This window comes from Salmo salar, chromosome ssa14 (assembly GCF_905237065.1).
Source record: "Salmo salar chromosome ssa14, Ssal_v3.1, whole genome shotgun sequence".
NCBI lineage: Eukaryota > Metazoa > Chordata > Actinopteri > Salmoniformes > Salmonidae > Salmo > Salmo salar.
Window position 1 is genome coordinate 13,241,524 of NC_059455.1, and position 13,543 is coordinate 13,255,066.

Here is a 13,543-nt window from a genome sequence, read left to right on the forward strand (position 1 = left end):
AAGTCATTTCGTCAAATTTCTGCCCTGCTAGAACTGCCCACAGTAAGTGCTGTTATTGTGAAGAAGACACGTCTAGGTGTAACAACAGCTCAGCCGCGAAGTGGTAGGCCACACAAGCTCACAGAACGGGACCACCGAGTGCTGAAGCGAGTAGCGTGTAAAAATCGTCTGTCCTCGGTTGCAACACTCACTACCAAGTTCCTTTCTGCCTCAGGAAGCAATGTCAGCACAAGAACTGTTCGTCGGGAGCTTCATGTAATGGGTTTCCATGACTGAGCAGCCGCACAAAGTCTAAGATCACCATGCGTGATGCCAAGCGTTGGCTGGAGTGGTGTAAAGCTCACCGCCATTGGACTCTGGAGCAGTGGACACATGCTTCACCATCTGGGTTTGGTGGATGACAGGAGAACGCTACCTGCCCCAATGCATAGTGTCAACTGTAAAGTTTGGTGGAGGAGGAATACTGGTCTGGGGCTGTTTTTCATGGTTTGGGATTAGGCCCATTAGTTCCACTGAAGGGAAATCTTAATGCTACAGCATACAATGACTTTCTAGACGATTCTGTGCTTCCAACTTTGTGGCAACAGTTTGGGGAAGGCCCTTTCCTGTTTCAGCATGACAATTTCCCTGTGCACAAAGCCTGTTCCATACAAAAACGGTTTGTCGAGATTGGTGTGGAAGAACTTGACTGGTCTGCACAGAGCCCTGACCTCAACCCCACCGAACACCTTTGGGTTGAATTGGAACGCCGACTGTGAGCCAGGCCTAATCGCCCAACATCAGTACCCGACCTCACTAATGCTCTTGTGGCTGAATGGAAGCAAGTCCCCCGCAGCAATGTTCCAACATCTAGTGGAAAGCCTTCCCAGAAGAGTGGAGGCTGTTATAGCAGCAGAGGGGGGACCAACTCCATATTAATGCCCATGATTTTGGAATGAGATGTTCGACGAGCAGGTGTCCACATACTTTTGGTACTTTTTTGTAGTGTAGCTTTTGGCATTCTGACAAAAATATTTTACACAAACAATTGAGGTAGCTTACATTCAACAGCAAATTTGATAGGATACAAACACTCACAGAGTAAATATGAATCCCACTAATCTAGTGTTGAAATAACAATTTGTATGTGTTTTTATTCATACATGACGGACCTCAACTATCACAATGTAGAGATGACGTACCCTATTTATCTTTACCATTCTTGTAGGTACTTGCCAGTTTGAGGACGGTAAGAAGCAACTTCGCCGTTTTAACCCATCAGCAAGATCGTCAACCCAGCAAGTAAGTTCAATCTACACCTCTCATACCCAAACTTGCATGTCCCCCAAATCCTTTAAAGATGAAGTGAACAGGAGATACAAAGTAGATATAGATATACATTATATATATACAGTGAGGGAAAAAAGTATTTGGTCCCCTGCTGATTTTGTACGTTTGCCCACTGACAAAGAAATGATCAGTCTATAATTTTAATGGTAAGTTTATTTGAACAGTGAGAGACAGAATAACAACAAAAAAATCCAGAAAAACGCATGTCAAAAATGTTATAAATTGATTTGCATTTTAATGAGGGAAATAAGTATTTGACCCCTCTGCAAAACATGACTTAGTACTTGGTGGCAAAACCCTTGTTGGCAATCACAGAGGTCAGACGTTTCTTGTAGTTGGCCACCAGGTTTGCACACATCTCAGGAGAGATTTTGTCCCACTCCTCTTTGCAGATCTTCTCCAAGTCATTAAGGTTTCGAGGCTGACGTTTGGCAACTCGAACCTTCAGCTCCCTCCACAGATTTTCTATGGGATTAAGGTCTGGAGACAGGCTAGGCCACTCCAGGACCTTAATGTGCTTCTTCTTGAGCCACTCCTTTGTTGCCTTGGCCATGTGTTTTGGGTCATTGTCATGCTGGAAAACCCATCCATGACCCATGTTCAATGCTCTGGCTGAGGGAAGGAGGTCTCACCCAAGATTTGACGGTACATGGCCCCGTCCATTGTCCCTTTGATGCGGTGAAGTTGTCCTGTCCCCTTAGCAGAAAAACACCCCCAAAGCATAATGTTTCCACCTCCATGTTTGGCGGTGGGGATGGTGTTCTTGGGGTCATAGGCAGCATTCCTCCTCCTCCTCCAAACACGGCGAGTTGAGTTGATGCCAAAGAGCTCCATTTTGGTCTCATCTGACCACAACACTTTCACCAGTTGTCCTCTGAGTCATTCAGATGTTCATTGGTAAACTTCAGACGGGCATGTATATGTGCTTTCTTGAGCAGGAAGACATTGCGGGCGCTTCAGGATTTCAGTCCTTCACGGCTTAGTGTGTTACCAATTGTTTTCTTGGTGACTATGGTCCCAGCTGCCTTGAGATCATTGACAAGATCCTCCCGTGTAGTTCTGGGCTGATTCCTCACCGTTCTCATGATCATTGCAACTCCACAAGGTGAGATCTTGCATGGAGCCCCAGGCCGAGGGAGATTGACAGTTCTTTTGTGTTTCTTCCATTTGCGAATAATCGCACCAACTGTTGTCACCTTCTCACCAAGCTGCTTGGCGATGGTCTTGTAGCCCATTCCAGCCTTGTGTAGGTCTACAATCTTGTCCCTGACATCCCTGGAGAACTCTTTGGTCTTGGCCATGGTGGAGAGTTTGGAATCTTATTGATTGCTTCTGTGGACAGGTGCCTTTTATACAGGTAACAAACTGAGATTAGGAGCACTCCCTTTAAGAGTGTGCTCCTAATCTCAGCTCGTTACCTGTACAAAAGACACCTGGGAGACAGAAATCTTTCTGATTGAGAGGAGGTCAAATACTTATTTCCCTCATTAAAATGCAAATCAATTTATAACATTTTTGACATGCGTTTTTCTGGATTTTTTGTTGTTGTTATTCTGTCTCTCACTGTTCAAATAAACCTACCATTAAAATTATAGACTGATCATTTCTTTGTCAGTGGGCAAACGTACAAAATCAGCAGGGGATCAAATACTTTTTCCCCTCACTGTATATTTATAAACTTTACTCATACTGGGATGTCTGTGTCCATAGGAGAACTGGCAGTAACCCACCATCCATGTGCAAGACAACCTTAGCAGGTGAGGGTTTCTGAAGTGTGTGATTGGTTGAGTTTGTTTGACTATTCATTCAGTAGTTGAAAGTTTTTTTTGCTTTACAAAAGTTGGCGAGATCTTAACAAGGTTGCCTCCATCTTTGTTTGATTGATTAAACAGAACTGATGATATAACCATCCATAGAAACCGCAAAGGGGACTTGCGTCATTGGACAACATTCTAGATTGAATCATTGATTCTTGAATTAATGTTGAACGTTAAAAGCACATTGAATCGTGGGCTCATCTCCTTGTGTGTTGTCCTTGTGTGGGTGTGACAGAGGAGCCGTTCCAGCAGCTGGCCGTGGAGACTCTGGACGAGCTGGACTGGTGTCTGGAGCAGCTGGAGACCCTGAAGACACGCCACTCCGTCAGCGAGATGGCCTCCAACAAGGTACAGTCACACACACACACACACATTTGTTTTACTATCTTTGTGGGGACCAAACAAGTGATTCCCATTCAAAATACTATTTTCCCTAAACCCTAAATCAAACCCTTAACCTAACCCTAACCTTAACCCCTAACTCTAATTCTAACCATAATGTAAGCCTAACAGTAAACCTAACCCCTAAGCCTAAAATAGTATTTTTCCTTTTGGGGACCGGAGAAATGTCCCCACCAAATTTTTATTTGTTTTACCATCCTTGTGAGGACTTCTTTTTTATATATATACAGAGAGAGAGATTTTTTATGCAATATTTCGGCCAATGTACTTTTGGTGGCCTCCCAAATTAGAAAGAACCCACTAAGCCAGTGACCGCAAATGCATTTCGTGCTGATCCTGACTGAGCTAATGTGAAAGGCCACTAATACGATGAATTCCATCAGCGATTAGGAAATATGAATGAAATCTCCAATCCCTTCTGACGTTTGAAAGCTCATTCCATGAATGAATGAGATGGTTGCATGCATGCACCACCAGACCTACACCCTTCCCCCAACTCCCAGTATCTCATGTGTCAAACTTTTTCGTGGTTGAAACTGCATCCCCCGTCTCCTCCCCATCCATCCATCCTCATCCCTCTCTCCCCTCCTCCTTCCAGACCAGGGGTTAGTGCTGCCGGAGTGCACCGGAGTGTCGCTCCGCCACTTCTCACAATGGTGCTCATTTAATAAAGTTAGATCAAAGCTGAATCAATGTCTCGCAAGACCACATAATGATTCATTAGTAATTTACATAACAGAAGCAAATATACCAGAACACATTTTTGTTAATGATTTAATATATTACAAGTATACTGAAGTGTTGTCACGTTCGTTGGAATAGACGGACCAAGGCGCAGCGTGAGTAGCGTTCCACATCTTTTATTAGAAAGTGAAACTTATCAATTTACAAAAACAATAAAGAATAAACGAAACGTGACGACAATGCAACTACACATAAACAAACAATACCTCATAACCCACCGGTGGAAAAAAATGCTACATAAGTATGATCCCCAATTAGAGACAACGATAACCAGCTGCCTCTAATTGGGAATCATACAAATCACCAACATAGAAAATAAACCTAGACCCCCACATAGAAAATATAAACTAGAACAACCCCCAGTCACGCCCTGACCTACTCTACCATAGAAAATAATAGCTCTCTATGGTCAGGACGTGACAAGTGTACTTAAATAAACTACAAATGAATATAATATACTTCAAATACGAGATGTATTTTTCAAGTATATCTTTAAGTATACTATAAATATACTCACTAATATCATTTCACTTCAATACACATATTAAAAGTGCTTTTTAAATAGATTTTTTTTCAGTCTTTAAGTATACTAATATACTCACTAATATCATTACACTTCAATACATGTATTAAAAGTGTACTGTAAATTCTTTTTTTGTGTGTGTTTTAGAAACTTTGCTTGTGAGTGATCAAGTACACTATAAGTATAGTTTCAATGCCATTAATGAGTTTCAAAGTGCTTTCTGAATTCCTGTTTAGAAGAGTGCAGAGAAAGAGAAAGTTGACAATGATAATGCATAGCTGAATGTATACTTTTTATAAAGTATGTGTAAAGAAAATAGCACATTACCTAGAATCCTTTTTACAGGTGAAATTTTTATTCATAATATGATGTTGTTCCTCATATTTAGCTTATGAAATTGTTTTGATGTTCATTTTACAACTGAAAAATATTGTACTTTTAATAACACATTGCGCATTTTTTAAATGTTAATTTATCACTATAATGTGAGCAACGAAATTGCCGCTGGTGCACAATTACCAAAAATGTACTTTCAAATTGCCACTCCAGCCACAACTGCTTTGTAAATAGCCTGTTGTAACATTGGCTGAGAGGATGCCTTGTTCAATCAAGGTAACCTTTACATGGCTAGTTACAATAGCCAATATGGTTAATGAGTAGAAGTATATTTGTAAAAGTATGCTTAACACATTATAAGTACATTTAATTAATAAATAATATACAGAAATTCTAATTCAAATATAATTTAATTGATCATGCTAGAATACTAATAATATAATGACATTGATTGGTGAACTACATCAAACTTACATTTATACTGAATTTGAATTTTTGTGTACTTCTTATTTAGGAAAAAGATACATCAAAAGTACCTCAAGGGTATTCAAAGAATATTTGTTTTCCTCTTTATCTAATATACTAAGGTTGTACTTAAGAACTAAAAAGTGTCCCAATTTAGATCATTTTAAATGTATTTAATATACTTAAATGCTAATAAGACAATTATAAAGAATACATTAAATGCATTAACTGTATTTCAAATTGTTCCAACTTAGATAATTACACAATAAGGCATGAGACCCCAGGGATTATCGTGTGATAAGGTCTGTTCTTAGGCCCGAAGCGAAACTAAGGTTGCCAACATATTTAAAAAAAGATTGACAACATGTTTTCATTAAAAACTTTATTTGAATTAGTAAATTACTTTTATTTTATCCGTCCACCAGACGATATAGTCTGGGCAAAAGCCAGTTGTTTCTGAGGTTCTGAAGTTGCTAACCAAACAGGCTGGTCGTTAATTACGTTATCATATTTTGACACAGTCGTTCTATTCATTCCACATTTGTAACGGCTCTCGTTGGTGGTAGGAAGAGTAGACCAAAGCGCAGCGTGGAAAGTGTTCATGATTCGTTTATTCAAGAAACACTAAAACAAAATAACTACAGCAACAAACCGAAAGCAAATAGTTCTGTCAGGCACAGACACTAAACAGAAAACAAGATCCCACAAAACCCAAAAGGAAAATGGCAACTTATATATGATCCCCAATCAGAGACAACGATAGACAACTGCCTCTGATTGGGAACCTATCTCGGCCAAAAACAAAGAAATAGAAAACATAGACTTTCCCACCCGAGTCACACCCTGACCTAACCAAACAGAGAATAACAAGGATCTCTAAGGTCAGGGCGTGACAACATTGCTATGTTAAACAAATCATTAGCATGTACTGTAGCTAACTAGCAGCGGTTCAATGATGACGAGAGACATGAACTTCAATAAATAATGATTTAATAAATCATGTTTAAATAGGCAACAAGAACTTCAGCTAACAATGAATTAATAAATAATGTATAAATAAGCAACAATTAGCTGATTGTAGAGTCAATAAGATAGCTATAGCTAAGCTAACGTTACTTCTCCTTTGCTAGCTAGCTAACCAACTAAAGCTAACACAATCACATCTATTGCCAATTCTTTGGATATATCCATTATAATAATCCTGACAAATGAATTCGCCTGGATCAGAGAAGCTGTCAGTCTTGTCACCTTCATATGCATGGCACAGTGGAGAACACAAAAAAGCAAAGTCAACATGTTACACAGGGCGGATAGGCACACAGCGAAGCTGTCATTGTACATAAGAATTTGTTCTTAATTGACTTGCCTAGTTAAATAAAAGATTAAATTAATAAAATAAACATGTTTACCGCCGCTGTACCAAACGCTAGGCAAGAAGCATGGGGAAATAATGTATAGATGCTTTTCTCTGTGGGTGAGGAAGTTTATGAATGGCTGGCTGGGCTGCGGGACTCTGGATGCACATTGATACTTGAAATGTAATAATGGCATCATGACATTTTGCATGAACTATTGTGAATAACTAATAGCTATCAACCAATCAGCATCCTGGATCCAAACTTACCGTTTTATAATTTTAAATATACTAAATTATATTTATCACGGACATACGTCTATGTACTTAAATATATTCATGAAGTATGATTTAAGTATATTTAAATAAATTACAATTCCACTCGGGTAAAATACTAGTATAACATTACTGTAATACCAAAAACACCACCTCATTTCTTATTACATTTTAGGATGGTTAGCTGAATAGTCAACGAAAAGAAACTGCATGCGGCCAAAACCCAATAGACCGTGACACTAGGCAGACCGTGGTTTGATTGAATCAAAATACAGAAAGGCTTATAGTTTAACACCATCTGCGCTAATTCGCTCATGAAACAGTAATTCATGAAGCTCTAAATGAATATTCCCGTGAAACTGATTGAGATCAAATGATTGCCGGACAACATTCCACAGGCCACAATCAACAGCCTGATCAACTCTATGTGAAGGAGATGTGTCACGCTGCATGAGGCAAATGGTGGTCACACCAAATACTGACTGGTTTTCTGATCCACGCCCCTACCTTTTTTTTAAGGTATCTGTGACCAAAAATTGCATTTGTATTCCCAGTCATGTGAAATCCATAGATTAGGGCCATATGAATTCATATGAACTGTAACTCAGTAAAATCTTTGAAATTGTTGCATTTATTTTAGTTCATTGTATAATGTGCAATGGATTTCTGAAAATATATTCTATCTTCTTCTAAAATAATGTGTTTTCTATTCTGCTTTCTGCAAATATCTAGGATTTCTACATTTATAATATGATAATGATACTACAGCATGTTGCATATCATGCCAAATCATCCTTTTCTCCCATTTTCCTATGAGGATTTTCTCTTTCCTCATAGCGTCATCGTCATCATGTCAGTACTAGCATGCGTTCATGCGTTCACATATATGTGAAATAAATACCTCAGCCATTCAAGGCATCGGGCTCCCTCACATCATCTTCAAACTTGGTGCATACTGTGCAGCCTCAACCCCTCCGCCTCCAACCCAACCAGCCCCCACCTGTCTCCTCTACCATGGGCCAATGAGCTCTGTCCCCCCTGTCCCAGCCTCTGATGCAGCAGGCCACCGATCGGCTCCTTCCTTTGGGCAATATGGAGGGGTGGGGGGGTTGGAGTTGGGAGTTTACACACAGAGAGCAGGCAGAATAGTGCTGCTGTGGGAGAGAGGCAGGAGTCGTTTCTCGGCCATGCTCCCCAGCAACCCGCATCCTCAGCCTGGCTTTCGCGCTTCCTTTTGCGAGCAAACTCTTATCTTTGCCCATTCAACGTAGCGTGTGAATAAAGGCTTTCTTGTGGACTGTCTGCTTGCAGTGGAATTGAGGGGTGTGCTCTGCTTGTACAGTACCGGGGAGGGTAAACACAGTACAGTAGCTAGAGGAAGGAACCTGGTCTTTAATTCATTTCTTTCTACTCCATGATTTATTTGGTGCTGAAATGCCCAAAGTCAATTGCTTGTTTTTTGTGTCGAGGATGTACATTCAGGTAAGATGGGCTGGGCTGGGATGGGATGCACGTGTTTCTCGGTGAATGAATGTGTAGTACAGGTGTCCTTGTTTGCAGAGTTCTTTGCAGTTAGTTGGGAAGTGATGCTGTCTTTGCAGCATGTGTGTGTGTGGGCATGTGTATGAGTGTGTGTGTCTGCGCGTGTGTATGAGTGTGTGTGCATCCAGGAGTGCATGAGCGTAGAGTGAGTCCATAAAGTCCATTCATGTATGTGCATGCAGATGTGTCCCTTTATCTTTGTGTGTGTGTAAGAAGTGTGTGTGTGTGTCTCACATATGGGTGATTCTACAGAAGTGGTGCAAATTGCAGTCCGATCCCAAAAACGCTATACAAAAAAACAAAACAAAAACAGTTAAATCTCCAAACATTTATTTACATCATGGTATGTTCTAATTTAATCCAAGGCAATAGCAAATATATTGTTAAATGAATACAGTACAAGACATATAGAGTATAAACTATATCTACCTGACATATGTCGGAAGATGTGTGCTGAAAGTTTGGGGGAAAAACTATACAAATGGGATTATTTTTCTTCCAACCCCCCAATTTGCACCACTTCTGTAGAATGACCCATATAAAGTGAGCTACAAAAGTAGTGGGACAGTGACACATGTTTTGTTGTTTTGGCTCTGTACTCCAGCACTTTGGATTTGAAATGATACGATGTCTAAGTGCAGACTTAGGGTAGTTTTGTCCATATCGGGTGAACTGTTTAGAAATTACAGCTCTTTTTGTACATAGTCCCTCCATTTTAGGGGACCTAAAGTATTGGGACAAATTCATTTCTAAGCCTGTTAAAGTAGTTGAACTTTGCCCAATAGAAATGAATGGCAAATTATGTATTGTGTCATTTTGGATTGACTTTAATTGTTAATAAGAATTGAATATGTTTCTGAACACTTCTACATTAATGTGGATGCTACCATGATTACGGATAGTCCTGAATGAATCGTGAATAATGATGAGTGAGAAAGTTGCAGAATCACAAATATCACACCCCCTCAAAAATGCTAACCTCACCTGTTATTGTAATGGTGAGAAGTTAGCATGTCTTGGGGTTATGATATTTGTGAGTCTGTAACTTTCTCACTCATCATGGTAGCATCCACATGAATGTAGAATTATTTAGAAACATATTCTAATCTTATTTGCAATAAAAGTGACTCCAAAATGACACAATATAAAATGGGGGGACTATGTACACAAAAAGTGCTGTAATTTCTAAACGGTTCAACCGATATGGATGAAAATACCCTCAAATTAACCTCATAGTCATTGTATCACTTCAAATCCAAAGTGCTGGAGTACAGAGTCAAAAGAACAAAAAATACGTCACTCTCCCAATACTTTTGGAGCCCACTGTATATATATCTGTGGGTGTGCGTCTTCAGAACAGACCGCCGCTGTTTCAAAGAGGGGGATATCTATTATCCTTGTGTATGATGATTACATAATACATTATTTGATCGTCTTCTTCACCTATGAAGGAAGAGATCTCTACTTAGCCTCCTCTGTAAGCTCCTCCTAATGGAGATATTCTAGCCAGCCTGTACTCTAGCCACTATGAGTGAAGCACAGGGAACAAATAAAGGTACACTACATGAAACTAAAGCGTCACTTGATTGACTGTCACCGAGGGGGCGGGCTCATACTAGAGCTAGATGATGACTGGCAGTCCGGAGTACCAATCAAGACTGTTTACGCTTGCTGAGCAACCTAGGGCCCACCTAACATAGCAGGGGTAAAATAAACTCCTGAAACTAGATCCCCTACATACTGAGGTGCATTCAGTTCCCTTGAACGTTTGCTACGTTGCGGAACGGTTTGTTCATTTCCCCAAGACGTTCTTGAACAGACTTTGAGGTACAAAAAGTATGTGGACACATGCTTGTCGAACATCTCATTTCAAAATCATGGCCATTAATATGGAGTTGGTCCCCCCATTGCTGCTATAACAGCCTCCACTCTTCTGGGAAGGCTTTCCACTAGATGTTGGAACATTGCTGCGGGTACTTGCTTCCATTCAGCCACAAGAGTATTAGTGAGGTCGGGCAATAATATTGGGCGATTAGGCCTGGCTCGCTGTCGGCGTTCCAATTAATCCCATTTGATGGGGTTGAGGACAGGGCTTTGTGCAGGCCAGTCAAGTTCTTTCACACCGATCTCGACAAAGCATTTTTGTATGGACCTCGTTTTGTGCACAGGGGCATTGTCATGCCGAAACAGGAAAGGGCCTTCCCCAAACTGTTGCCACAAAGTTGGGAGCACAGAATCATCTAGAATGTCACTGTGTGCTGACGTTGTTTCCAGAGGCAGTTTTCAGCACATATCTTCCGAATGTGAGGCCAAGTTTGGAAGTTGGTGGTGAGTGTTGCAACCGAGGACAGACAATGTTTACACGCTACGCGCTTCAGCACTCGGCGGTCCTGTCCTGTGAGCTTGTGTGGCCTACCATTCGCGGCTGAGCCGTTGTTGCTCCTAGACGTTTCCACGTCACAATAACAACACTTACAGTTGACCGGGGCAGCTCTAGCAGGGCAGAAATTTGACAAATTGACTTGTTGGAAAGGTGGCACCCTATGACGGTGCCACGTTGAACGTCACTGAGCTCTTCAGTAAGGCCATTCTACTGCCAATGTTTGTCTATGGAGATTGCATGGCGGTGTGCTCGATTTTATACACCTTTCAGCTACGGGTGTGACTGAAATAGCCGAATCCACTAATTTGAAGGGGTGTCCACATACTTTTGTATAGATAGTGTATATTTATAGAGAATGTGTATGTCCACTGTCAATATATAGTAGAAAATATATTGTTACATTCAGAGTGATGCGGTGTGTTGTTGTTTGTCTCCCCAGTTCAAGAGGATGCTGAACAGGGAGCTTACTCAGCTATCAGAGACCAGCAGATCAGGGAACCAGGTGTCAGAGTTCATCTCCAGCACCTTCCTAGGTACCTCTCTCTCTCTCTCTCTCTCTCTCTCTCTCACTCTCACTCTCACTCTCACTCACTGACTGACTGACTGTCTGTCTGTGCTAGTAGAGACCTGTAATGTGGACCTCATAGTTACTAAGGTATACGTATTGTATAGTGACATGTCATTACACCAATACAATATAATTCCATGTAACCTCATGATATCAGTGTAAAGTGCCCCCAGCCCTAGTTTCAATAGACAGCCATTCTGAACCTATGGTTATCACGGTGTCAATGTGTAATAACGCGCCGTGTCTGTCCGTACCACAGAAAAGCAACACGACATGGAGATCATGTCTCCACCCACCAAGGAGAAGAAGGAGAAGACGGACAAGAAGAAGCGCCCTATGTCCCAGATCGTGGGGGTAAAGAAGCCTATCCTCATCCCCAGTGTGGCCCCCTCCAGCATTCCCCGCTTCGGGGTCCCTTCCAGTCAGGAGAGCCTCCTTGCCAAGGTAGTCTACACTACCCTTCTTTTCTGACGATTTAACTAGAACATACCTCACTTTTAGGGTTCTGTTCTGTCACAAGTAGTCACTTATGACAGGATCTAGTAGTCCCCAGCACATTTTGGGGGTAAAGGATTGGTTGTTCTTTCTAACTGAAATGCTTTTCCATCTGGCAGGAGTTGGAAGAGATAAACCAATGGGGTGTGGATATTTTCAAAATATCTGAATATTCTGCGAATCGTCCACTGACGGTGGCGATGTATTCCATTTTCCAGGTATGTCATCCGCCTGCGTCCACAAAGATACTGTTTGGGAAACTTAGATGATGTTACTGTTGTCTTGAAGGATAAAAAAAATGTGTTTCATATGATTCAAATGAAATTTCTCTAAATAGAATGATCTCTAATTAAATAGTCTCTCTCTAATAATGACAATTTCATTTTTTTCCCCCGTTTCCTCTATAGGAGCGAGAGCTGCGGAAGTCCTTCAAGATCCCTGCAGACACCTTCATCACCTTCATGATGACCCTGGAGGACCACTACCACCACGACGTGGCCTACCACAACAACATCCATGCTGCAGACGTGGTCCAGTCCACCCACGTCCTTCTCTCCACCCCCGCCCTGGAGGTACGTCAATACAATACAACTTTTTAGCTAGAAACTGACAATACTGTATTTTTAATACTGTATTGTTGTTACGTCTATGTATGAGTCCCACACACATACAGTATTTACCTGCATTAACATCCCTGTGTTTCTCCCATCTCTGCAGGCTGTGTTCACTGACTTGGAGATCTTGGCTGCTCTGTTTGCCAGTGCTATACATGATGTGGACCATCCAGGGGTGTCCAACCAGTTCCTCATCAACACCAGTGAGTTCACATGGGACACTAGGATGTAGATGTTTAAAATCTTGGAATCCTTAGCATGTCCACATTAAAAATTGATTCATGGGCCACATCTGGCCCGCATGCCACCAGTTTGAGACCCCCTGCTGTAGAATATCTCTCTTTGTGTGTGTGCGTATATATCTGTCTTTGTCTGTACAACACTGTTCCATTCTCTCCTGTGTGTCCGTCCAGACTCAGAGCTGGCCCTGATGTATAATGACGTGTCTGTCCTGGAGAACCACCACCTGGCTGTGGGCTTCAAGCTGCTGCAGGAGAACAACTGTGACATTTTTCAGAACCTCAGCAAGAAACAGAGGCAGTCCCTACGCAAGATGGTCATAGACATGGTGTTAGCCACAGACATGTCCAAACACATGAACCTGCTGGCGGACCTGAAGACCATGGTGGAGACCAAGAAGGTGACCAGCTCTGGAGTGCTGCTGCTGGACAACTATGGAGATCGCATCCAGGTTA

The 13,543-nt window shown here is 41.5% G+C and overlaps 1 protein-coding gene across 9 annotated transcripts in view; it reads left to right on the plus strand.

The window, feature by feature from the left end:
• pde4ca (phosphodiesterase 4C, cAMP-specific a) overlaps positions 1–13,543 on the plus strand; it is a 59,394-nt gene that overhangs the window by 41,229 nt on the left and 4,622 nt on the right. For 7 of the 9 annotated variants that reach the window (XM_014139813.2, XM_014139815.2, XM_014139818.1 and 4 more), the window contains 9 exons: positions 1,208–1,281; positions 3,040–3,086; positions 3,373–3,494; positions 11,611–11,704; positions 11,999–12,183; positions 12,354–12,452; positions 12,642–12,806; positions 12,952–13,051; positions 13,262–13,539. In XM_014139813.2, coding sequence (XP_013995288.1) covers positions 1,208–1,281; positions 3,040–3,086; positions 3,373–3,494; positions 11,611–11,704; positions 11,999–12,183; positions 12,354–12,452; positions 12,642–12,806; positions 12,952–13,051; positions 13,262–13,539 — 1,164 coding nt within the window. The remainder of the gene's footprint in view (positions 1–1,207; positions 1,282–3,039; positions 3,087–3,372; positions 3,495–11,610; positions 11,705–11,998; positions 12,184–12,353; positions 12,453–12,641; positions 12,807–12,951; positions 13,052–13,261; positions 13,540–13,543) is intronic. The other 2 variants (XM_014139814.2, XM_014139816.2) reach the window with 1 other exon arrangement.